Source organism: Centruroides sculpturatus, unplaced genomic scaffold, assembly GCF_000671375.1.
Source record: "Centruroides sculpturatus isolate CEXI.00-Female unplaced genomic scaffold, Cexi_2.0 scaffold1371, whole genome shotgun sequence".
Taxonomy (NCBI): domain Eukaryota; kingdom Metazoa; phylum Arthropoda; class Arachnida; order Scorpiones; family Buthidae; genus Centruroides; species Centruroides sculpturatus.
In genome coordinates, this window is record NW_019385556.1 from 111943 (window position 1) to 136715 (window position 24773).

Genomic DNA, 24773 nt, shown 5'->3' on the forward strand with positions numbered 1-24773 from the left:
TACAGTCGACCCCCCTATAAGATCATTGATTATTCCGTTTTATATGAATTCCATGTTGTACGAGTCACTTAGATTTTACAAATACATGTACCGGGCTGTGAACGGCACACGTATTTGTAAAATTTAAGTGACTCGTACAACATGGAATTCATATAAAACGGAATAATCAATGATCTTATACGGGGGTCGACTGTATAAATAAGTAGGCATAATCTATAATTTCTGTATTATTATTATTATTATTGTTATTTTGTATTTTATGTAGCAAAAATTCTGTACTAAACATGTTTTTATTGAAAATATAAAAATAAAAAATATGTATACATATATTGTATATTCAGTAAAATCTCTAATCTTAATCTCTCCTTAAGTTGAACCGAGTTGTTTGTTTTGGTACTGTACTGTATTTATAATGTATTTTTCTATGCCTTACATTGAATAAAATTTTATGTATCTAAGTGTTGTCCCTCCTTAAGTTAAACTAGTCAAATTCAGGAGGTGCCAACCAACCTAAGTTTATTAAGTTTCACAAATCCTTTTAGCAGATTGTTTGCTAAGTAGCTTTAATACAGCTGGATAAGTAAGTCAATGACATTAGAGTTTCAAATTTATCAGAAAATTTGCTTAATCTAGCTTATCTATAACACTGTTGAGCAGCTTAAAAGTTTTGTTTCTAGCCTAATAGCATTCGGCTTTGGTTGGTGTCTAGCTTTATAGTATATCGGGTTTAATGATGTTGTTTGTTTATATATATATATATACACACACACACACACCTTGTGCTGGGGTTTGCAATGGCCGATTGAAGTGCCTTGGGAGTTGTTTGCACATCGTGGGTGCTGAATGCATCCCCAGCTGGCATTGTAATGACTGTTGATGGTTATAATGTAAGCTTATATAGACTGGAAGAGGAGATCGGACTGGAGGTCTGGGTAGCATAACTGGCAAATACATCTGCACAGTAAGCATGAGTTGTGGGTTTGAGTCCCACTCTGGGATGACTTTTTTGTTCCAGTAATTCTAAATTATTTAAATTAATTAATTAAAAATTATAATTATTAAGAGATGGCACCTAACACCTCCCTCTAGTGTCTTTTATATTAATAAAGATCTACTTGCTAACCATCTAAATTTTTCTGTGAATAATTTATGTAATGTATTAAGCAAAATCTGATTTTTGAAGAAATGCAGTTTAGCACAGAGATTTAATTTTGTGATATATTTAAATTCATGATACAATATTTATTAAAATCATTATTACAACCTAATATATTGTTCTAATAATTGATTCNAATTCTGTATTCTACTTTTCAAACTACAATAAGTTCTACTTTGAGAGTTAATGAAAAACTAAATTAGTCCAAAAACATTTCAAATAAATACTTTGGTTACCTTGACTTAACAGTTTATTTTTTGGATATTTGTGATAAAATATTTGCAGTTACGCACAATTATCAAAATTGAAATAACAATTTTCTCAACATATAACTGCATTCATTTATGTATATGAAATATATGAATAAAACTAGATTTAAAATTACATATCATTGTTTTGACTAAATTGTAAAAGATTGTATTATTCATATATTATAAGTCAGTGCAACATATTACAATTTATGGAATAATCAACTTAATATAGCAAATACTGGCATGTTGATAGAACTTCAACACAAAGAAATTTGTAAAAATTGATAATTAATTTCAATTAATACAAACTCCACATTTCAGTATAAATTTTGTTCTACTAAGCTTACAAATCTTCACATTAATAATCTCATAAAATAAAGAAAATATATATACTGTATATAAGTTATTTAATAGTGAATACTTACTTGAAAGAATATAATATTAGAATAAAACATAATCCAACATCTACAAACTTGATGTACAGTACATATGTAATAAGCCAACAACTACTGGATTATATCTGGCTATAATCTAGTAGTTGTTGGCTTTTTAGAATAAGATTTATGATTTAACATATAAGCTTCTAAATTGTTTCAAATCCTCACTTCTGTAATCTGTTACCAGTGCATTACGTGTAAAAAATACAATGGGCAACAAACATTTTCAAACTATTGCAAAGTTCTTCTTTGCAACAGTTCGAAAACGTTTGCCACCCACTGTATTTTTTACACATAACGCACTGGTAACAGGTTACAGAAGTGAGGATTTTACTCTGGTGTTGAAGTAAAGAATGATTCTGTATGTTTCAAATTATTTTATTAATCTGAAAATGACTGATAATAGAGTTTAAAATGTTAGTTTAATTAATGGAATAAAGTTAGTATTTGGCAAAGATTTTGTATTGCAAGCAAAGTAAAAACATAATTATTATCACAATTATTTTAATAAATAAGATAAATGTTATTCATTATGATTAAAAACTTTTGACAAAAAAAAATTATCTGGGTACTTAAATTATATGCTCAGCAATTTTTCATCAAGTTAAAATTTTGAAATTAACATTTATAAAATAAACTAGTTGCAATAAAACAAATACAAAAAAAAAAAAAATTCATTTATTAATAAAATTCATTAAAAAAAGGGGGCTTAATGAAATGAAACATTTATTTTATTGATGTATTCCTAAGGAAATAAAAAAAATCTCCTTCAAAATTATTTTCAGAAAACAAAGCAGGAAGCAGAAAAATAAAAATGCTTATATTACTTTTGAGATACTTAAGTAAAAATATTCAAACTCATATAATCCTTTGATTAACTTTAAATAAAGCCATATATGTGAATTAAGCACGTATATAAAATCAAACAAACAACTATAGCAAGGTCAAATCTGATCCTGCTATACCTGTTTAAGAATTTTTTGTTTTAAAAGCAGCTCACTTTTAAAACAAAAAATAATGGATGTAATTACACTTGTCAACACAATTGTTTTCTTATATTTTATTGTGTGCACTGTACATGTGTTTTTATGCTAATTGTTAGATGAATTCCAAATTTAGCCATCATGTCACATTCTTGAGAAATTCTTAATATCATCAAATATAATTCTAATATGCATTTACATAAATAAGTTTTAAAAGGAATGTGACTAATGCTGGACATAAATATTAAAAACCAAAAATGCATCATATAAAGAAAAAGTGACAAAACAAACTTTTTAAACCTTAATATACTGTACATTTATATCTTTTCTATTATTAATAAAATTAATCATAAACAAGTTGTCTTTTATTTTCTTATCCTGAAAGGAAACAAATATTTTGTTCTTATTTTAATAATGAGAAATAACAGATATGAAATTATACACAAAAGATCAAGAAAAATTATTAAAGTGAAGATTTGTTGCCTAGTGTTATTTCTGTAAATCTGATATTATTGCTTACAATATGAGAAAGGACATATCAAAAAGCAAAGACAATTTATATATAAAAATAACATTCCATGTCAAAAAACAATTCAAAAGTCAGCATTTCTACTTTGTTGTTAGATAAGGTGAAATATGTTTTGCCTGTTGTCTGCATTGTCTGGTCTTGATGATTGGAATGTAACTGTGTAGGCTTTACTTCTTAATCACACTATCAATAAACAAGTTGCACTCAGGTTTTTTCTAATTATAAACAACTAAATCTTTCCAAATTTGCTAAAAATGTTAATGCAATAGGGAAAAAACCAGATCAGCACAAAAATTTCATAAAAGCCAAGAAAGTTTAAAAACAATAAAGATATGTATTCAAATAAAGACCATTCAAGTCATATAGCAGTCCCAACAAAAGTAAACATTATTGATCGATCCAATACACCATTCAAGAAAGCAAACAGACTGTTTCCATTGTTCTTACCAGGTTAATCATCTGTATTTACATATATAAACACCAAAAATGTATAAATAACTTATGAAGCAACTGAAAACAGTTTTTGGAAGTTATTAGGAAGCTTGTAAATTAATGCTATAAACTTTTTGAGAAACAAGAAGACTGTACTAAAAATAATATACCAATTTTTCCAAATTTTTCTTTTTCTTGACATAGAAATAAATAGATTTGATTTATCTATACATAATATAACATCACAGAAAATGTCCACCATTGAAATTTTTACCATATATTTTCTTAAAAATATTATAAAAAATTATAATAGATCTAGTTATTTTTATAATGATACAAAAATCAGTAATAATATTAATTTTTTCACAATATACCTTTTTCATAAATTTTCTGTTTAATACTTAAATTAAAATTAACAAAGAAATTAACGAATTCATTATCCTTCAAAACAAATTGATGTTCTTTATATATGTTTCTTGTATTAATAAATTAATCATCCTCTCTGCAAATTTGGTGATACTTAGCTTTAGTATGATCATTTGTGTAATAATTTTTAAGGAGTTAGTTTTATTACTTGATAAAACATTGATATTTATATATCATCTTCAAAAATTATATAAAGTTTTAAGACTTATTTTAAAAAATTCATACAATTATTCATCACTATTAGTTGTAATATAATTTATATTTCATAATAGATAGTAACTTCCAGCACACTAAAAAAATCTGAAATTAACAGTTTTGGAAACACATTAAGTATTTTATTTACTATCAGTTTTTTTATATTTAGCTTACTTTTAACATATTTAATCGCATAAGAAGTTTATAACATTATTGATAATCACAATTATAAGTTGAATATGCATAATTTCTGCTTTTTTTTTATGTATATCATAATTTCTCTAAAATGTTATTATTAGTCTTACTTTGTATTAAAGAATACAAAAATATAAACTGTCTTTTTGTATTAATATTTTAATAACATGTGAAACAACAAAGCCATTTTGTAATGTAGGTGTATTGATTAAATAGCCAAGATATATATGTATATTTATTAATTAAAATATTTATTATTGACATATTATTATTCCTGTGTCATACCTTTATTTATTTGTTATAGAATGACTTATAATGGCTTATTTTAAATCCGAAAACTTTTTCAAAATTTTCTGTAAACTTTAAATTTTAAGATCTGGCAATGTTGGTTGCATCATAAACTTTACATATGACAGCACAGTTGCTTTTACACAAGATACTTGAGATCAATGTTTCCAAAGATTTTCACAGTAATAAATTTCCTATTCTATAATATTATAACTTTATAGGACCACAAATATATATGCAGTCAGACATTGCCCAAACAAAGTTATGCAGCACATGACTGTATAGTAAATGGCACCTAATAATTTGGAATGTCTGGTAGTTTGTCATCCTCTAAAAAGTAGCCATAATTCAGAATTGACTGATAATAATCTGGTATGTTAGTATTGCATAAACTGGAATCTGTTTGGACACATGGAGCACTAGTCTAGAGACTACTATGCAAAGGAAGTATAGAGCTATAAGTAATTACACATCACAGCCATGTTCCAAAAGGCCCAAAAACAAACTTTATAAGAATACCATCTGGTGGAGACATCTATTAATACAACTCAATCCCAACAGATGAAATAGTTCCAACAATGATGTCACAAAAATAGTTAGGATTTCAATCTCCCATCTAGTGTAATCCAGTAAACTATACTTACTCTGTATTGTATTGTGCTGGATATGCATTACTTTCCCAGAACATTACTTGTGTGTTATGTTCAATAATGTGTTTGACTAATATATTTTCTTTCCCACAGACCAATGAAAAGACAGAATAACTAAAAACAAGTTTCGGATACTTGGAGCATGTGTAGCTTTTTTGAATCTTAATTTTGTGCAATAACATGTTCATTAATGTTTTTACAGGCTTTTCAATCAATCTTAACACACTACTGTATAATCTTCAGACTAATTAAAAAGCATACATAAACAAATCAGGAGTATACAGTAGCATGTACTGGTACAAAATGTACAGCAATGTCTGCAATGCTCAGATTGCATATAACTTATTGAATTTTGTAAAAATATAAAAATGTCCAGTAATCCAGTATTTTTGATTATCTGGAAGCATTCTGGTCCTTAGCTGCTATATTAACAAACTTCTACTGTATTTGTAATATATTAAAACATTTAATAAATCGAGGGTCTAAAAAAAATTAATTTTATATATTTGATGCTGTTCTATAATTCCATAACTGGACTTTGACTTTACTATCTGATGATAAAACTTAACTCCTTGAGCATTAAAAATTTGATCAAAGATATAATTACATTGAAAAATTTCAATTTTATATTATTAATAATATAATACTTAAATTTAATGAGATAAAAACAACAAGCAATACCACTTACTAAAAATAAATGAAAATATAAAAACTGTCTATTGGCATTACTGGTAAATATGTTTGATTTAAGAGTACAAGCACTTTCAACAGTATAAAAATGTAAACACTGGAGCCACTTGTCACCAGTATGTTCTTGTCATTTAACTATGTTTTTAGCAAGTTGAATAGATACTAGAATGTTTCATGTCTGTCTAGCAGATTATCGTGAAGATATTACATGTGAAAGATGTTCAAAAGAGCTAGCCAAAAATTGATGAAATATAACTTTGATCCTCTTTGGTCACTAGTTTTGCTAATAAAACACTGTGGGGATAGGAGAATCTTGTTCATTTGGGAGTCTTTGTTTATTACATCCATGTTCCCATGCAACTTTCCCATACTTGATATTCCAGCACTATGGGTTGAACTGTTCTACTTGATAAAATTGTAGGTCATGCAGTCATGTGACAAGAACATATTAGTGATAAGGGGCTCCATTGTTTACATTTTGTTCAAATTTTCTTTATATTCTTATCAATTATTTCTGTGTAGATTAATTCTGTTATTTTTGTTAACCATTGCCTTCATATATTATGTTTATTTTATAATGGCATATAATTTTATATTTTTAATTTCGTATTTCATGTTTGTGCTAGAAGAGCAATTAGAAAATGTGTTCTATCTCTAGATTTATAATGTCTCATCTGCCATATTACCTGAAGAAGATGATTATATACTGTTGAAAGTGCTTGTACTTGATAATTAAATATATTTACCAGTAATGCCAACAGACAATTTTTATATTTTCATTTATGCTTAAATTTAGTTGTCTTTATGCTCTTCTAGTGTGTTCTTGTTCAGATGCCTTATTTGTAACAATGTATAATATTTTCAATGTTTATAATTTATTAACACTTTAATTATATATACATATATTTTAAATTTAATAAAGTTTCTTTTTCAGTACTTACTTTATGGTACAATATATTAAATGATTATTATTTGCTAATTGAGAAGCTAATTCAAATTGATGATTATCCATCAAATCTTCATTTACAACAACTAATAATGGTTTTTGAAGTCGTAACGCTTCTAAAATACAACCAGCTCCTAAAAAATTTTAATATTTTATTAATTATTAAAAAATAATTTATAAACAAGATCATTACTTTACAACACATAAAACATATAATATATAACTTATTTAAATTCAGCTTATATATGAAATTCAATAAATTGTCATCAGTATCAAGTATTATATGTTAATAATCATTTCAAGAAAGAAATGACAAAAGAAATGAAAAAACTAAATACAGGCTAACCTCATTTTATGCCAAATGACGATAGCTTGTTTCAAATTTTCCCCACAAAAATCTCAAAAAAATTTTTCCATAATGTATAAAATATTTTTGCTAATGTAAAAATGTTTATTATAATAAGGTACTACTGTATAAATTGATACTATATCTACCCTTTTGCAATATTCTGGCAATAGGTAAAGCATCTGTACAGGTAAAGCATATATTGACAATTTCAGAAAAGTGTTTTAGATTAAAAAGTTTGGTTAATAAAAAATCTTCAATAAAAAGCTGGATGCCAACCCCTGAAAGAGGTTAAAAATGTTTGCTTTACATTTATATTGACACTGCTGGATATGTGTGAAAGGGTCAGTATAGTAACAAACTTTAAAGTGTAAAAATTTTTTGGTGTCTTATGGTATAGGTGACAGTGCTAGTGACAAGTTCATTTTAAAGTGGTGCTTACACTTATGAGTAAAGATTAGTTCACACTGAGTGCAATTTGCTATGAAATGTGAAAAATAAAGCAAACTTTGTCATTAGTAATGTAACTTCTGGCATATGAATACAGTACAGTACATGTGATTTACAATGAAGAATAATTTTTGACTCAAATAAGCAATGCTCAATTTTTTCTTTTCCCTTTGTTTTTAATAAATAGACGAATTTCACTTTTGGCAGCGAATTTCTGTCTGAACCAAATTTAACTCATATAAGAATGCTCTACTTGTATGAAAAACTGTTCTTAGAAGAGTTAGTAGTATTGGTTTGTTTACTATTCAAAAATGTTTATTGTTCACATGATATTTCATCATTTTAAAGTGAAGTTATTGTGTAATAATAAAACTAAAAAAAGAACATCCATGTCAAATAAATGAAATTAGTGGATCCAATTATCCAAATCAGTGTTATGAAATGGACCCTGACTAGGTCCATTTCACTTAGTGACTTCATAAGGAGTTTAAATGAAGTTTTAGCACTTTATTATGAAATAATAAGGAGAGTAAAGAAAGACAAGCAACTTTGGATTCATGTTTTATTAAGGTGCATGATCCATAGTCTAGCCCATCATCAATAGATAAACCTCAACTAAAGCCATCATTAGAGAGCTGAATTTGAGTCCAGTGGCATTGTTACATAATATCATAGTGGCAGTATAAAAACTGCATTGTCAATTCTGTATACAATCGACCCCCGTATAAGATCATTGATTATTCCGTTTTATATGAATTCCATGTTGTACGAGTCACTTAGATTTTACAAATACGTGTACCGGGCTGTGAACGGCTCATGTATTTGTAAAATTTAAGTGACTTGTACAACATGGAATTCATATAAAACGGAATAATCAATGATCTTATACGGGGGTCGACTGTATAAATAAGTAGGCATAATCTATAATTTCTGTATTATTATTATTATTATTGTTATTTTGTATTTTATGTAGCAAAAATTCTGTACTAAACATGTTTTTATTGAAAATATAAAAATAAAAAATATGTATACATATATTGTATATTCAGTAAAATCTCTAATCTTAATCTCTCCTTAAGTTGAACCGAGTTGTTTGTTTTGGTACTGTACTGTATTTATAATGTATTTTTCTATGCCTTACATTGAATAAAATTTTATGTATCTAAGTGTTGTCCCTCCTTAAGTTAAACTAGTCAAATTCAGGAGGTGCCAACCAACCTAAGTTTATTAAGTTTCACAAATCCTTTTAGCAGATTGTTTGCTAAGTAGCTTTAATACAGCTGGATAAGTAAGTCAATGACATTAGAGTTTCAAATTTATCAGAAAATTTGCTTAATCTAGCTTTTCTATAACACTGTTGAGCAGCTTAAAAGTTTTGTTTCTAGCCTAATAGCATTCGGCTTTGGTTGGTGTCTAGCTTTATAGTATATCGGGTTTAATGATGTTGTTTGTTTATATATATATATATATACACACACACACACCTTGTGCTGGGGTTTGCAATGGCCGATTGAGTGCCTTAGGAGATGTTTACAGGACATGGGTCCCCAACCAGCATTGTAAATTACTGTTGATGGTTATAATGTAAGCTTATATAGACTGGAAGAGGAGATCGGACTGGAGGTCTGGGTAGCATAACTGGCAAATACATCTGCACAGTAAGCATGAGTTGTGGGTTTGAGTCCCACTCTGGGATGACTTTTTTGTTCCAGTAATTCTAAATTATTTAAATTAATTAATTAAAAATTATAATTATTAAGAGATGGCACCTAACACCTCCCTCTAGTGTCTTTTATATTAATAAAGATCTACTTGCTAACCATCTAATTTTTTCTGTGAATAATTTATGTAATGTATTAAGCAAAATCTGATTTTTGAAGAAATGCAGTTTAGCACAGAGATTTAATTTTGTGATATATTTAAATTCATGATACAATATTTATTAAAATCATTATTACAACCTAATATATTGTTCTAATAATTGATTCATATAAATATCACATACTTAAATGTAATGAAGAACTGTATTTTTTATTTTATTTCTTTTTACCTTGCATCTGAATAAAATTTTTTCTTAATGTAGAGGACGTGGTTGCTGTATCTTGAATGCAGTGTGTAGCGTCTGTGTAATCCAAAACGAGTTGGTAGACGAACGGACAGCAATTGGTTAGAAAACGTACTTTTTATTTAAAAAATTCCTTATTCATATGCATTTCGGGTTGGCTTAAATGCCCAACCCCTCTTCAGTGTTGACATATAATGGTACAGCATAGATGTATTTTACAAAAAATTTTTTTGGTTACATAGTAGTATGGCATAGCATTTTAGTTAGAATGTATTATTTCCGAATACAAAAAGGAACATAGTACAAAACATTTTTAACAACTGGTCTTATCCGTTGTTCGCTTAGTTCACTTCGTTGTTCGCACTAAGCGAACAACGGATAAGACCAGTTGTTAAAAATGTTTTGTACTATGTTCCTTTTTGTATTCGGAAATAATACATTCTAACTAAAATGCTATGCCATACTACTATGTAACCAAAAAAATTTTTTGTAAAATACATCTATGCTGTACCATTATATGTCAACACTGAAGAGGGGTTGGGCATTTAAGCCAATCCGAAATGCATATGAATAAGGAATTTTTTAAATAAAAAGTACGTTTTCTAACCAATTGCTGTCCGTTCGTCTACCAACTCGTTTTGGATTACACAGACGCTACACACTGCAAAATTTTTTCTATTTTTCACATATCACTATGTATAGAACTCTTCATAACTGAAAAATGCCATTTTTTGGTCAAATCTTCAAATAAAGATTCAGAAGTTTTACTGTAAATTCATTCCTAGATGCTTGGAATGTATTCCTATTTCTTCCATAATAAAATGGGTTTATTTTGTGCCAATTTTGTTTACACCACCTCTATCAACAATGCATCACTGGCATAAAATGAGAGCAGCCTATATATAATTTCTTAAAATTATTTCAAATAATTTAAATTTATGCAATCATCATCAGACTAAAGAAATATCATTCATTATGTAATTAATAAAACATTGATTATTACTGATAATTCATAACAATCAGTATTAAAATTAAAATACTGTAATCAGAGTTGTGCCGTGTTATGATACAGAGAGGCAGCTGCATCAGGCGACACTGTAATGGGGCAGCATTTTGAAGACTTGCATCAAACTGAGAAAATCTACCTCACGGCCTTGACTGTAATTAAAAAGGCAGTGTGGTAAAACATTTGAATTACATTTTTTAGAAAGTTCACAAAAAGATTCCAAATGTGCAGTCTAAATCTTAGCATATAGTTTTATAGAAAATCAAACAGATGCAAGACAATTTTTTTTCTGTTTTGAAATATCAAAAGTACTTGTTTGTAGTTAAAAATGTTTCAAATAAATGACTAACATCAAAAGGCAGTGTATTTATTCTTAATTGAAAATTAAAATATATACTAAATATATGGTATATTTTTCATACTAACTTCAATTTTATAGAAATGTTACATCTATCACATACATCAGATAGCAAATCTTTATATTTGTTTACACCTGTATTTCTTCTCTTTTTAAAGAATTTAAAAGCAGAGCTATGTCTAGAGAATAGATCTATCTTCTTTTATGTTTAAAATATTATTACATTAAAATAATTTTTTTTTAAATGCATAAAGGTGTTTTTTGAAACATTATTTAATTTTAATTGGGGTGGCAAAGTAGCATTTGCCTAAAAAAAAATTATACTCCCTTACAATGGTTCTGGTCTTCAGGATAAATATGACCTTTTGTGGTTTCTAGTACTGTCTGATAAAATTTAAAATGGTATGAAGTTTAGTTTTACAATCATAAATTTTGAGTTATGAAAGTATTTTTTTTTAAATTATTTTATTTAACTTGCTTTGTATCACATAAATAAAATAAACAAAGTGATTATTAGCTATTCATAAATAAAGAGTTTTGATAAAATAATATTTAAACATTCATTTTTTTCAAATAAATAAATATTGCAATCAGTTAACATTATGCAGATGCCCACTTATTTTTGTTTACACAAAAACAATATCTTTAGCCACGAAGCCTTTTTAAATATTACTATAGTTTGTTATGTGCTACTAAAGTAATAAATAAACATGACCAATGCATACATTATATTGCAAAAGATTATAATAATTGACTAAATTAGAAAAAATATATATATTGTAATACAAATATAAAAAACAAACTAAAAAACACAAAAAATTAGACATTTAAATTTTTCTAAATGAGGAAACATCTTAGTACCTTCAAGGCAGAATAAAAAAAAAGTGAAAACTGCAAAAAGAGAAACTGTCAATTTGACAACTTCAACTATTCTAGCATTAATAAATTTACCTGTATAAATTGACACAATGAATTTCTTATGAATAAAATGATATACTAATAGTGGAACTTTATTAAGTAATAAAAACACAATCTTGCTTAATGTAGACATTATGTACATAAAATTTTTCTTTATTTAGATTTATTTATTCATCAAAAAAACATACATCGAACAGCATATTAAACTAAAAATACCTTTCAAAATTACAAGTATGCCACATATCTACTGGATTGTACATAAACAGGATTTCATATATTTGATAAACTTAGATTAGTAAACTTTGATATGCTGACAAAAATCTTCTAATAAAAGACATTGTACATTACTTAAATATACAACCCCCTGCCAAATTAGATCACTGTATTAGACTGCCCTTCAAAAATACTGATTTTGTAGTTTTGATTGTATATAACTGTTTTAGTTAAGTTTTACAAATTTCCTGTATTTTTTTCCTTAAAATTCAATATTTATTTAACAGAAAAACTTCACAGAATAGAATTTTAATGTGTTTTAACATTAGACAAAAAATTAATTCATTTGCAAGTATGAGACAAAAATTTTAGACCAGTAATATTCCTTGACAAAAGTATTAAACTGTATGAAGTATATCCAAAAATATTTCACAACAAAACTTTATAATTATGAATAGATTAAATCTAAAATGTTCTAACAAGTTTGCAGGCACTAATAAAACCAGAAATAAACCATTTAACCACATGAATTGCAAGTACTCATGATCATCATGGTTTGTAATAATGAGTTGGGAAATAGAAATGATTTAGAACTTTGAATATCATTATTCAAACAAAACAAGTCTCAAAGAGGAATTGTAACACTACTAAATGTAAGTAAAACTGGAGTTGAAAACATTATTAGAAAAATTAAGTTATCTGGATGTGTCATAAATCAACATTGTTCTGGCAGACTAGATAATCATCAAAATTAGAAGACAAACCCCTCCAGAGAATTTGCAAAAGAGTGGGAGAAATTTTGGCTTCAATGGTAATTACCATTACAGAAAAGTAAAAGCTAAACCAATGATTACAGCCAAACAGATGAAACTGCAACTAAACTGGGCCAAAAAATATAAAGACTGGAAGAAAATAATTTTCATAGGTGTGAGTAAAATTTGTTTGGAATCTCATGACAACATTGGCACAGAAGTATGGAGGCAAACAGAAGAAAAGTTTAACAAAGCAGGCTTAAAGTCAAATATGAAATTTCCATTCTGCATAATGATTTGGGGCTGTACATCAACAAATAGAGTAGGCAAAGTTTTCATTTGCAATGGTACTGTAAACAGTGATGTACTGTATATCAAGATATTTTAAATTACTTTTTGATTCCATCTATTGAGGAAATATTTGGAGATAGTGAATGTTTTTTCAAGATGCTTCTTGTCACCGAAGCAAAACAGTTAAGGAATGGTTGTTACAAAACAATATCAGGACTATAGACTAGCCACCAAACAGTCCTGATATGAATCCAATTAAAAATTTATGGTATTTATTGAAGAAAAAATATCTAAAACAAAACCACAAAACAAGAAGTAATTGAAATTGTCTATGAACAGATGTTGGGAATAAAATTACACGAAATGAGTGTCAATATCATGTAGATCAAATGCCAAAATGAACTGCAGCTTTAATAAAGGCCATAGGTGGTCCTACAAAATTTTTAACAAATGTGGTCTAATATTTTTGTTAAGGAATTTTGCCAGTCTAAAATTTTTATCTCACATATGATTTAAATTTTTTCACAAATGATTTAAGTTTTTTCTAATGATAAAACACATTAAAATTCTATTTTGTGAATTTTTTTCTGTTAAATAAATATTGAATTTTTAGAAAAAAAAAAAAAATACAGGAAATTTGTAAAACATAACTGAAAATAGTTATATGAAATCAAAACTAAAAAATAAAGTGATAAAATTGGTTCTATGTTCTCCAAGAACTATGGCTTTAGTAGAAACAAAAAACTGAGATTAAATATTGAAACCATGACTGCAATTCTAGTTATAAATAAAAATTGCACTTTTTTTCATTTTTGAATCTTTCTGCTCTGAGAGCACAAAGATGATGATTTTTTCCATACCCATTGTGAGTGGCTGGATGGCTGAGCAATTAAGCATTCACCTATTCCTCTAGCCCAGTGGTTCTCAACCTTTCTGGGGCCACAGAACATTATTCATATACTTTTTATTACATGGATCATTAGCATCAATATATTCAAAACTTGATAAGCAATTCCATGTTTAGTATTCTCAGGAAACAATGAAGCAATAAACTAATATATTGAATAAAATAAAAACATGGAATATAGCAATGGGAATAAATTTGAATAAAAACTTTTAAAATTTTTTCTTTCATGGAACACTCAAGGTAGGTTTGAGGAACAGTGGTTAAGAATCACTGCTCTATGCAACCCGAGAATGAATCTGGATGAATAAAATACCCCAGAAATTTTTTGGGTGTGGTCTGTCCTAAATATGTTGGACCCTTTCTCATTGCATGGCTGCCCCCTTTGTGGGCCTGACTGAAATCATAATGGACTTGATAGAAAGCTCTCTTAGTGTTCACAAGGCAAAAAAGTTGTTTAAAAAGTAACTATCATGGGTTCAGCCAATCCCACAATAAAGTGACCAGGTAATGGTGAAGAATGAAGCTTGATATATCTGGGATCATCCCTGAAAAGAACTTCTGGGTAATTTGATATGCCTGGAATTTGATCCTGAATCCCCAGAGCAATAGGATGGCAGCTTAACCATCTCAGCAATCACAAAATTGCAATCTGCAATGCAATAAGTTTTACAATAAAACAGTGATCAGACTTTATCAATCAAAATAAGTCAGCATCTGAAAAATATACTTGAGCAGACCCTGGAAAACCTACATCAATCTTACTATTAAATTTGATATCATGTTGTAATAAAAATAATATTGTTTAGTTATTAATTTTCAAATAAAATCTAATAAAGTTAGAGAAATTTATGCATTTTTTATGCCACCAAATCAATATCATAAATAATTTACTAAATATTGTTAATAACGCTCAACTATATTTCTTGATGGAATTTTAATAAGAGAGAGACTGTATTTATCAACTGTGGCTCCCTATCCCATTTTGGCATCAAGAATTTTATGTACTTAGGTCATTGTAGCATTATGTGGAATAAATTGCATGCTTTTGATTAATTTCCACAACAACACCTTATCTCACTGAGAACTATTTATTAACTTTAACAAACATTTTCAACATGTTCTACAGGCTATCTTTAGGTTTTAGAAATATATGGAATATTGATAACTATTCTTTTTCAATAGAACAGTTGAGAACACATTTAAAATACAAAATTCTTTGGAATTTTTATTCTTAACTTCACTTTTCTAAATTTTGAATCGCATTTGTTTCGTTCTATTGTTCCATTCCACATGCATTCGAATTCCTCATAACTACAGCCTGATAAATACCCGGATGTGGTCGAAAATGTCCGCTGTTTTGTAAACACGTATCACTAAGAATTCATCACACAAAGGTTTTCTTGTGTGATGAATTCTTTGGAATATTGAGCTACTTGAATCCAAAGAACAAATTACAGTAATATATATACAATTTAAAATAACAAAATAAAAAATATAATAAGATAAAAAGGAACAATAAAAAAAATAAAAATAAAGAAGTAAATAAAAACATTACATTCATAACATCAGTTGTTGATTGGACATTATGTATTATTCTTCAATAAGTTCTTTTCAACTACAGTAGAGCATCGATTATCCAAATCAATTGGGGACTGGGGTTGTTCGGAAAATCAATTTTTCAGATAACCAATTCTGTACGAAAAAATATATTAACCTATCCCATGTTGAAATTTGTTCAAATCCTGGCATGTCCTTAAGTACCCTCTCATGGTCGTGCCAGTGCTGCCAGCTAAAACATGCACACCAACAAAAATAATATTGGAGTAGCTCAAGACATAGCCAAAGATTGCAGTGCCACAGTATTAGCGGAAATTTAAATTTGCTGATTGGAAAGCTTTCAGTTAATTGACGTTTTGGTTGATTGATATTCAGATAATCGATGCTCTACTGTATATATTTCCATCCTGTGGGTAATACTGTAGCACCCTTATAGTTTATACATCTACCCAAAAGGTTACTTCTATAAATTTAAACTTTTTCTAAATTCATTGCTAATGTCAGCAAGTGTACCAGTTTTATAATGCTAGCTTCCTCCCATCCTATCACTGATCCTCCACTTTGTGCCATTCTAGACAAAGCCTACAATACTGCCCTTTCTCAATGTTATACTTGTGTTCTTTAAGATGTTTATTAAGGTTTCTGTTTGTGACCCCTATGTATTCTTTCTCCAAACCCAATTTTCCATTTTTATACAGAATCTTGTGTACTCCAGCCTGCTCTCCTTTTTTAACATTATCATTCCTTAAAAGGCTAAAAGATGATGGGTACCCTCTTGAAAACCAACTGGGATTCCTTGTAGCCCATTACTTCATTCATTTATAACACTGGTCCTGTTCTTGTTATATGTAAACTTAGTTATCTTGCTCTTTGTTATCATTCTCTTTCTATTCTCCATATAACTTTTTATCAATTTTTCAATTACAGTAGTTTTATATCCTAATGATACAGCAATGTTTTTAATTCTATCCAGCTTTTTATCCTGTCATATATGTTGGAGCAATACATGAAGGCGCTTCTGATTAAATTTCTAAATGCTAAGAACTTATAAATGTAGGGGTCATTTGACCAAGATGAAATATATAGAGGGTCAGGCATGGGTTTAATGTATACCTTTGTGTTCAAAGATCCATTGTTAAATATGATGTAAATGCCAATAATTATTTATTTATTTACTTCTTATTGTTCCTTTTTTATTGTATTATTTTTATTATTTTGTTATTTTAAATTGTATATATATAACTATAATTTATTCTTTGGATATAATATTCCAAAGAATTTATTTTAAGTGTGTTCTTAACTGTTCTAATCAAAAAGAACAGTTATCAATGTTCCACAGATTTCTAAAACCTAAAGATGGTCTGTAGAACAGGTTGAAAATATTTGTTAAAGTTAATAAATAATTCTCAGTGAGATAAGGTGTTGTTATGGAAATTAAGAAGTATCTAGCTGGGCATTAATTCTATACATCTGATATGTTGATGATGTTCTCATAATCTAATGTCAGAAATCAGATTTAATCCAGTTCTTATAAGCATCAACAGCAATCCCTTTGGCATTCACCTCCGTACTGAGCAAGAAAGCCACCACCAAGTTCATTTCCTGAACATCCTTCTTACACTCAAAGATGCAACATTTTAACTAAGGTTTATAGAAAACCAGAGTAATTTGGTAAACTAACAACTCCAAAATTGATCATCCAGCTCTTGACTAAGGATGATAAATTTTTGCCAGTTAGGATAAAATTCCAGCAACAAGTTGCTTAACTTTCCTGGCAACATTTGGTGGCACCATCTATTATGATATTTTATTATTAACCTTTCAACAGTGGACTAGTCGGGTATGGTTCTACCGTCAGTAGTGGAGAATAAATGTGGGAAATTTTTAAAGTATTTTTCTACACATTTTTTTTCATTACTGTTTCAAAAAAAGATTTTGTAAACAGTTATGTCTAGTAAAGAAAAGTCTTTTTTTATTGTTACATAATTCATTTTTTATGTGAATTTTTTTTCGCGGTAGTTTTAGGCTAATTTTTGGCGATACCCCCAGAAGAATTTGACGACTATAGTTGTCGCTCACTGCTGAGTGGTTAAAAACATTTTATATTTTTAACTATTATAAATTAGCAGAAAAGCTTAATTTTGAGGGTAGGGATGGGTTTTATGAAAAATTGTAAATGCTAATAAAGAGTAAAATTGTCATTAAGTCTGATCCTACTGGAGATACATACAACCACCTTTATCTCCCCACCTTAACCTTTAATCACCAAAATTTTATAGCATTAATCCCCCAATAAACAAACCTCCCTGCAAAATTTCAGAAATTTTTGACAAAAAGCACCAGAATTATTAAGATTCAAAGAGGGTGAACGAAATCATGCCACACACACACTAACACCCATACATACAGAAATTACCTCTCCAAATTATTTTGCATTTCTTGACATTTCAAGGTCTTCTGAGTTGAAAAATGTAAAAATCTTGGGGGAAGGTCATGTTTTGACCAATTGCCGTACCTTCCCTCAGTTATATATAACAGCCGGAAAAGTAAAAATTATGTAGTTTTAAAAAATTTAATCTATTAAACAGAGTAATTTGTATATAGTTAACTGTGAAAATAAAAAGAAAGCTTTGAAAAATTTATTTATACTTTTAGCTAAAGTGAAACTTTTATTTGAAAATCAGAAACACTGAACTTTTTTAAGAGGCTTGTGAAAAGCTTTACATTGATATCCTGCTACAAGTAAAGTGTTTTTATTTCATCCAACTCCATTTGTAAGATTGTTTTTTGTGGAAAAGTAAAAAATGCTTTTCTTATGATAGGGTAGATGGCAGGTAATAAATAAGGTTTATACTGAAAAGACATAACAGGAAAGAATGTCAGAAGTGCAGTTGATTTATGCTGAATTCTGAACTGAATTTAAGATGGCTATTTTTTGACCAAATCCAAGAAATTTACTTTCAGAAATAAATTTAATGTAATTTAATTTGTATAATTATTTTCAAAAGTTTATTGTATGAGAATAATGTAATCTATGGCTTAGAAAATATATGGGAAATATTGTAATTCAAATAATTTTGTTAGAATTTTTTTACTTTAATCTATAGTAATGAAAGAGGTTACTTTCGTTTATAACAGAAATACAATAGTTAACAACTCAAATTAGATTGTAATATGGCTAATACAGCCAAAATTTTTAATTTTTATGTTAAGAAAATGTGTAACAAACTAGCAATGACATTGTTATAACTAATTAACTATTATACAAATATTGTATTACACCCAAAGTAACAGAAACTAATCCTGTATAACAGTGAATCCCAACCAGAAGTTTGCACACTTGGTGGTTTAGGAGTATGTGAAAAAACTTAATGATAACAGATGTTTTGTAAGAATATTTGAATTCTGTGCTCAAGCCTTTGGAGACATCACAACACTCGATGCTTAACTTTAAAAAAAATATTGTTTTATTATATTTATCTGTATCTTTCTACCAATGCTTTTTAATTTAAAAGTTTTTTACATGTAATTGTACAGCACTGTATAATTGACCAAAATGCCCTATTTGACAAATATGTGAAATAAAATTTACCAAAAATGGAAAATAAAAATTAGGGAAATGGGCTGCCAAGGGGTACACAACTCAAAAAAGGTGGGAATGGCTGCTGTATACAATAAAAGTTAATTGATTGATCTATAACATAATTTACCAAAGACCAAAATCTATACAAATAAATCAAAATCAGAAGTATTCATGACAATAAGATAATAACAACCACATACACTGCTAATGTCTCTCTCTACTAATGAAAACTGGATATGTATAAACTGTAAAATAACCCTTTTAATACCTTAATTCTTTTGTATAAAATGAAACTAACTAACATTTTCAATCTAATATTAAGATCTTTATCAGTTAGATCGAAAATGTTAGTCATTTTTATTTTGTACTGGAGAATTAAGGTATTAAAAGGGTTAACATTATGAACTGTTTTTGGGAAAGAATTATCGTTAGTATTTTCCTTTTACACACAAATATCTAAATGCTTATTGCTTAATATGAATTATGGCATTACTATATTTATGATATAAAAGATATCTACAGTATTTAATAACAATGAAGTGTTTAATATTTAAATTGATATTTTTGTAAAAATAAAATTTATAATGCAATATCCATTATATCTTATAAGCTGATTTCTATTGTATTTTCTGCACTAGATACAATTTGTCCAGAAAAAAATTAAATTTTAATGATGATTCTAAAATATACTACAATCTAAGGATAAACCTAATAAATATTAACTTTTATTCAATTTTTTTATTTTTTGTTGAAATATTTTAGCACTACTGGTATACGAGTTGTGATAATTTAATTAAATTTAGAAAATTAGCAAATACAGTATAATTTGTAATTAAATTCAAATTGAACAGAATGTAAACCAACCAAACATTGCCAAATTAGAAAAGCTTTTAGTGCCATCTGTTATTACTAAATCAAGTTAATTTTCAAGGAAAACAGATATTGATCATGAAATCTCCAGATGAACTCAACAGAAAGAAAGAAAAAAAGATATTGGTCATATATATATAGAAAAGAAGTTATTGCAATTGTATCACATTTAAAAATTAAAATAATGCCAACAGCATCTATATAAATTATATAATTAGATCATATAATAAAATGAGGAAAACATTCTTATTTTAAAGACAGAACTGATCTATGAGATAAAATTATTCTGACTGAAAGAAAAGACATTGCATATAATATTTTCATATATCATTATATACAAAAACAAAGATATATCTACATAATTCTAAATTTATTAATATTTTCTTTTATGACACACCTAAAGACAATCAACATTATATAATTAAACAATTTTTCCTGCAAAATAGATTATTTCATTTTTATTATGCATCAAGGATAAAAAGTTCACAAAAGAAATCTCACAATCTTACTTTACGAAAACATGTAATTAAATAAACTAGAAGTTGATTATGCTAGATTGCAAATCAAGTTATTATTATTATTTTAAAAATAATTTTACATAATGAAATTTAGAATTTTTCAGTTTACAATTCAAAAATTCTAATAACAGCCATTATAAACAGTTTGCTGTTCAAACTGTTTGTTAAGCATTCAAATTGTTATTGAATTCTAAATTTGTTTCATGTTTACATAATATACTTTTATAATATTGATTTTAAAAAATAAAATTTGAAATATTAATCTTTTTAAATATTACAACTCTAAAAATGAACTTATTTGTACTTGATTTAAAATGTCAGACAGTATTATTTACAAAATATAGAAAATACAGAAGATACAAAAACATCTTCACTTCCATTCATTTCAACCATTAGGAACTAATAAACCATTTTAAATGGTTTATGGCTTATCGTCAGTGAACATTTTAAAATTATTTTGCATATTGTAGCAGAGTCACAGCCTACAATAAAAGGTTGTCTCTGCGAAGGAAGACTGTTAGTTCCTGGTGACCAGAAAAGGCAGAAGTGAAGATGATTTTGTACGTTCTGCATTTTCTATATATTGTTATTTGTAATTTTTTAAACCAAAAATTAAAAAATATTAAACTTCTTGGTTTCCAGATTATAGTCCAGTCATAATAGAAATTTTTCATATAATTATCAATACCTGCATGAGAAATAACTAAAGAAGCTTCTTTCATATCATTATGTAGAGATTCTTTATATCTATACCATGATATTTCAATATCATTGTTTTTTTCAAGTTCTGGTTCATAACTGCCATTTCCTACTTGCAACACCAATTTTGTAAAGTTATGTGATTTAATAATCTGTTAAAATAAAATAAATTTATATTAAAATATGTAAAAAAATAAATAAGCATTTCTTACATAATTGAAAAAAATTAATAATTTCATAAATAAAATAAAATAAATTAAAAAATAGTAGAAATAAAGTAGAAGCAATTTACAACATATGATTATTAATTAGTTTACAGCATTAACATATCAGAAAACTGTATGTAAGCATTTATAAGTTAAAATCTAAAAAAATTTTATTTAAAATTACAGAAAATATGAGAAAGTGCTGAAATAAATTTGTAAGCTGTAATTTTTCATTTTACATATTTGTGAACCAAAAAATATTAAAGAAATTGTATACATTATTTGTTCATTGCAAATGATTTTTGAATTTGAAAATTTTTTTATAAAAAAATTCTTCTCTCACTCAACTGAACAGTTTGTAAAAAGAGAAAACATGCCACAATCTCAAATCAGTCCAGCACCTATTATTTAAAAGTTCTACAAATGCTCTTGGTCTACCTCTAAAATCTGTTTCAGGTAGAAGTCATTCATTCTAAAATGAAATATTTGAAAAAGAACCAAGGCAGAATTCAAAACTTAAAGTTTTGAATTCTGCCTTGGTTCTTTTTCCAATATGTAGTCAGCAGGTGCATTATTTGACTGGATGATCACTTAAATACAGTGTTGAATGATATATCACTCATCAGACCTGGGAGACTTGTTTCTCATTCTTGTTGATACAGTTACCATTTTGGTTAGCCTTAAAAATCTCCAAGGATTCAATATCTCTAATAAAGTTCACATTTCAGAGCTGTTCTTATCATAGCCTCCTAATTTAAAACAAAGCTTCAATGTTGTCATCCAAGGCATATATAGAGAAGACAGTGGGACCTTTCCTGTTACTGATGCAATATTGTGCTCACTCACACTCTTCTTCATGGACAACTTGATGGAGCCAACATAGATCAAATCCCTATCAAACTTCTTGTTGCATAGGGTTATCACGTACACTGCAGTAGCTCTCTGGATATTAAGAGGATTTTTCCCATTCCTAAGCATTGTGAAAATAGTGAGGTTTCATTTGTAAGTAATGCAAGTGTCACTACTCTTCACTATCTGTTTAAACAAAGCATTCATACCAGAAGCAGGTCTTAGAAGCAATTTACAACATATGATTATTGATTATCTTACAGCATTAACATATTATCATAAAACTGTTACAGAAGATCACTTGTAGAACTTTTAAATAACGTGCTAAACTGATGTGAGATTGTGGTATGTGTTTCGTTATCATTTTAAATTTTTATAACTTTTATTTCTATTTACAGAAAAGTTTTAATTATGTAAATCTGTTTAAAATATATATATATATTTTAAAAGTGAATTCTATCATATATGAATTTTGGTTGATCTTTTAGCTAACTTGAATATATATAATAAATTTGAATGTCTTCATTTTGCAATTTAACTAAAGTTAACCAAATTGAAACATTTAAGCAAGAAAGTACAACATTCTTATTTAAATTAAAATTATCTGTTACACTTAAAATATAGAAGTATTTTTATTTTTAAGTATTATATACCATATTTACTTGCATATAGGACGAGGTGCGACTTTAAATATCAAAATAAACAAAATTAGATTTATTAATAGTTCTAATTTTATTTTGTTTAATCACAAATGAAATATCAAATGAAAGCAAACGCACACATTGTCCCACAAAAATTACAGGCATTTTAAACCTTAAGGAAAAATCTTAAAAAATCAACATAATTGGTTCATATAAAGCTGGACAATTGGAAACCTTGTTTGCCAATTCTTAACAGTCGAATCCACTCTCCGTTGATTACACTTATGAGTTTCTCCGAATTCTGATTTCTGAATAATCATGCTTTCACATGGGAATGGATTAAAACTTATTTCGGGCTCCCATGTGATTTTGGAATTCAATTCAAACGCTTTGCTTTTCCTATTGCTATTCATCTTTACTCCTGACAATACACAAGAATGATGAAACAACCCAGATAAAATACTTCTGTTTTTAAACACCAGAGGGTGAGCATCTGGTAAAAAATGCAAATATTACAAAAATTATTACAAAAACAAAAAATCCTTTGCTTGCGCATATAGGATGACCTAGGTTTTTAGCAGTAAAAAATGAATAAAAACCTTGTCTTATATGCAAGTAAATATGGTACTTAAAAAATGTAAGTGCAAGAAATGAAGAAATTACAAGAAATAATGCATTTATTTCTTAGAACATAAATGTCGATGAAAACTTCTCAAAAAGGAATTCAAATACAGTAGACCCCCCTATAAAACGGGTTCCTATAATTTCAATTCCTATAAGACAGCGAAAAAATTGCGACGGTATCCATAAAAAACTCCTATAATTATGTAAAACGTCATCGGGTAGCCGAACTACTTTCCGTGCCGTCAAGCGCCACGCTATGGAGAGATTACTATCATCTGTACAATATTATATATAAATTAGGTACTGTACATATAATTATATATTAATTATATACAAATTAGGCATTGTATATATAATTATATATTAACTTAATTTATTGTAACTTTATTATAATTATATATATAATCATCGCTAAACCCGATGTAATATAGCTAATCACCAAACATATGCCGTAAATCCATCGGGCTAGTTTTAAGGCTAATTACTAAATAAATTACGTAATTAATTTGGAACTAGAGGTAAGTGTTAGGCGCCATCTCTTATTAATATTAATAATTATAAATAAATTAATTAATTTAAACAATTTAGAACCGCTGGGAGAAAAAATCGGCCCGGAGCGGGACTCGAACCCACAACTCCTGCTTACCGTGCAGATGCGTTGCCAGTTACGCTATCCGGACCTCCGATCCGATCTCCTCTTCCAGCGTATAACTATGTAACCATCGACGGTTATTACAATGCC

The 24773-nt window shown here is 27.8% G+C and overlaps 1 protein-coding gene across 2 annotated transcripts in view; it reads right to left on the minus strand.

The window, feature by feature from the left end:
• Positions 1-4827: 4827 nt before the first annotated feature.
• The window catches only part of LOC111640106 (UDP-N-acetylglucosamine transferase subunit ALG13 homolog), a 29218-nt gene continuing 9272 nt past the window's right edge, over positions 4828-24773 (minus strand). The window contains exons 3-4 of one of the 2 annotated variants that reach the window (XM_023386107.1): positions 21701-21863; positions 4828-7312 (exon numbers count right to left, since the gene is read on the minus strand). In XM_023386107.1, the coding sequence (XP_023241875.1) occupies positions 7170-7312; positions 21701-21863 (306 nt within the window). In that variant the 3' untranslated portion in view covers positions 4828-7169. The remainder of the gene's footprint in view (positions 7313-21700; positions 21864-24773) is intronic. The other variant, XM_023386108.1, reaches the window with a different exon arrangement.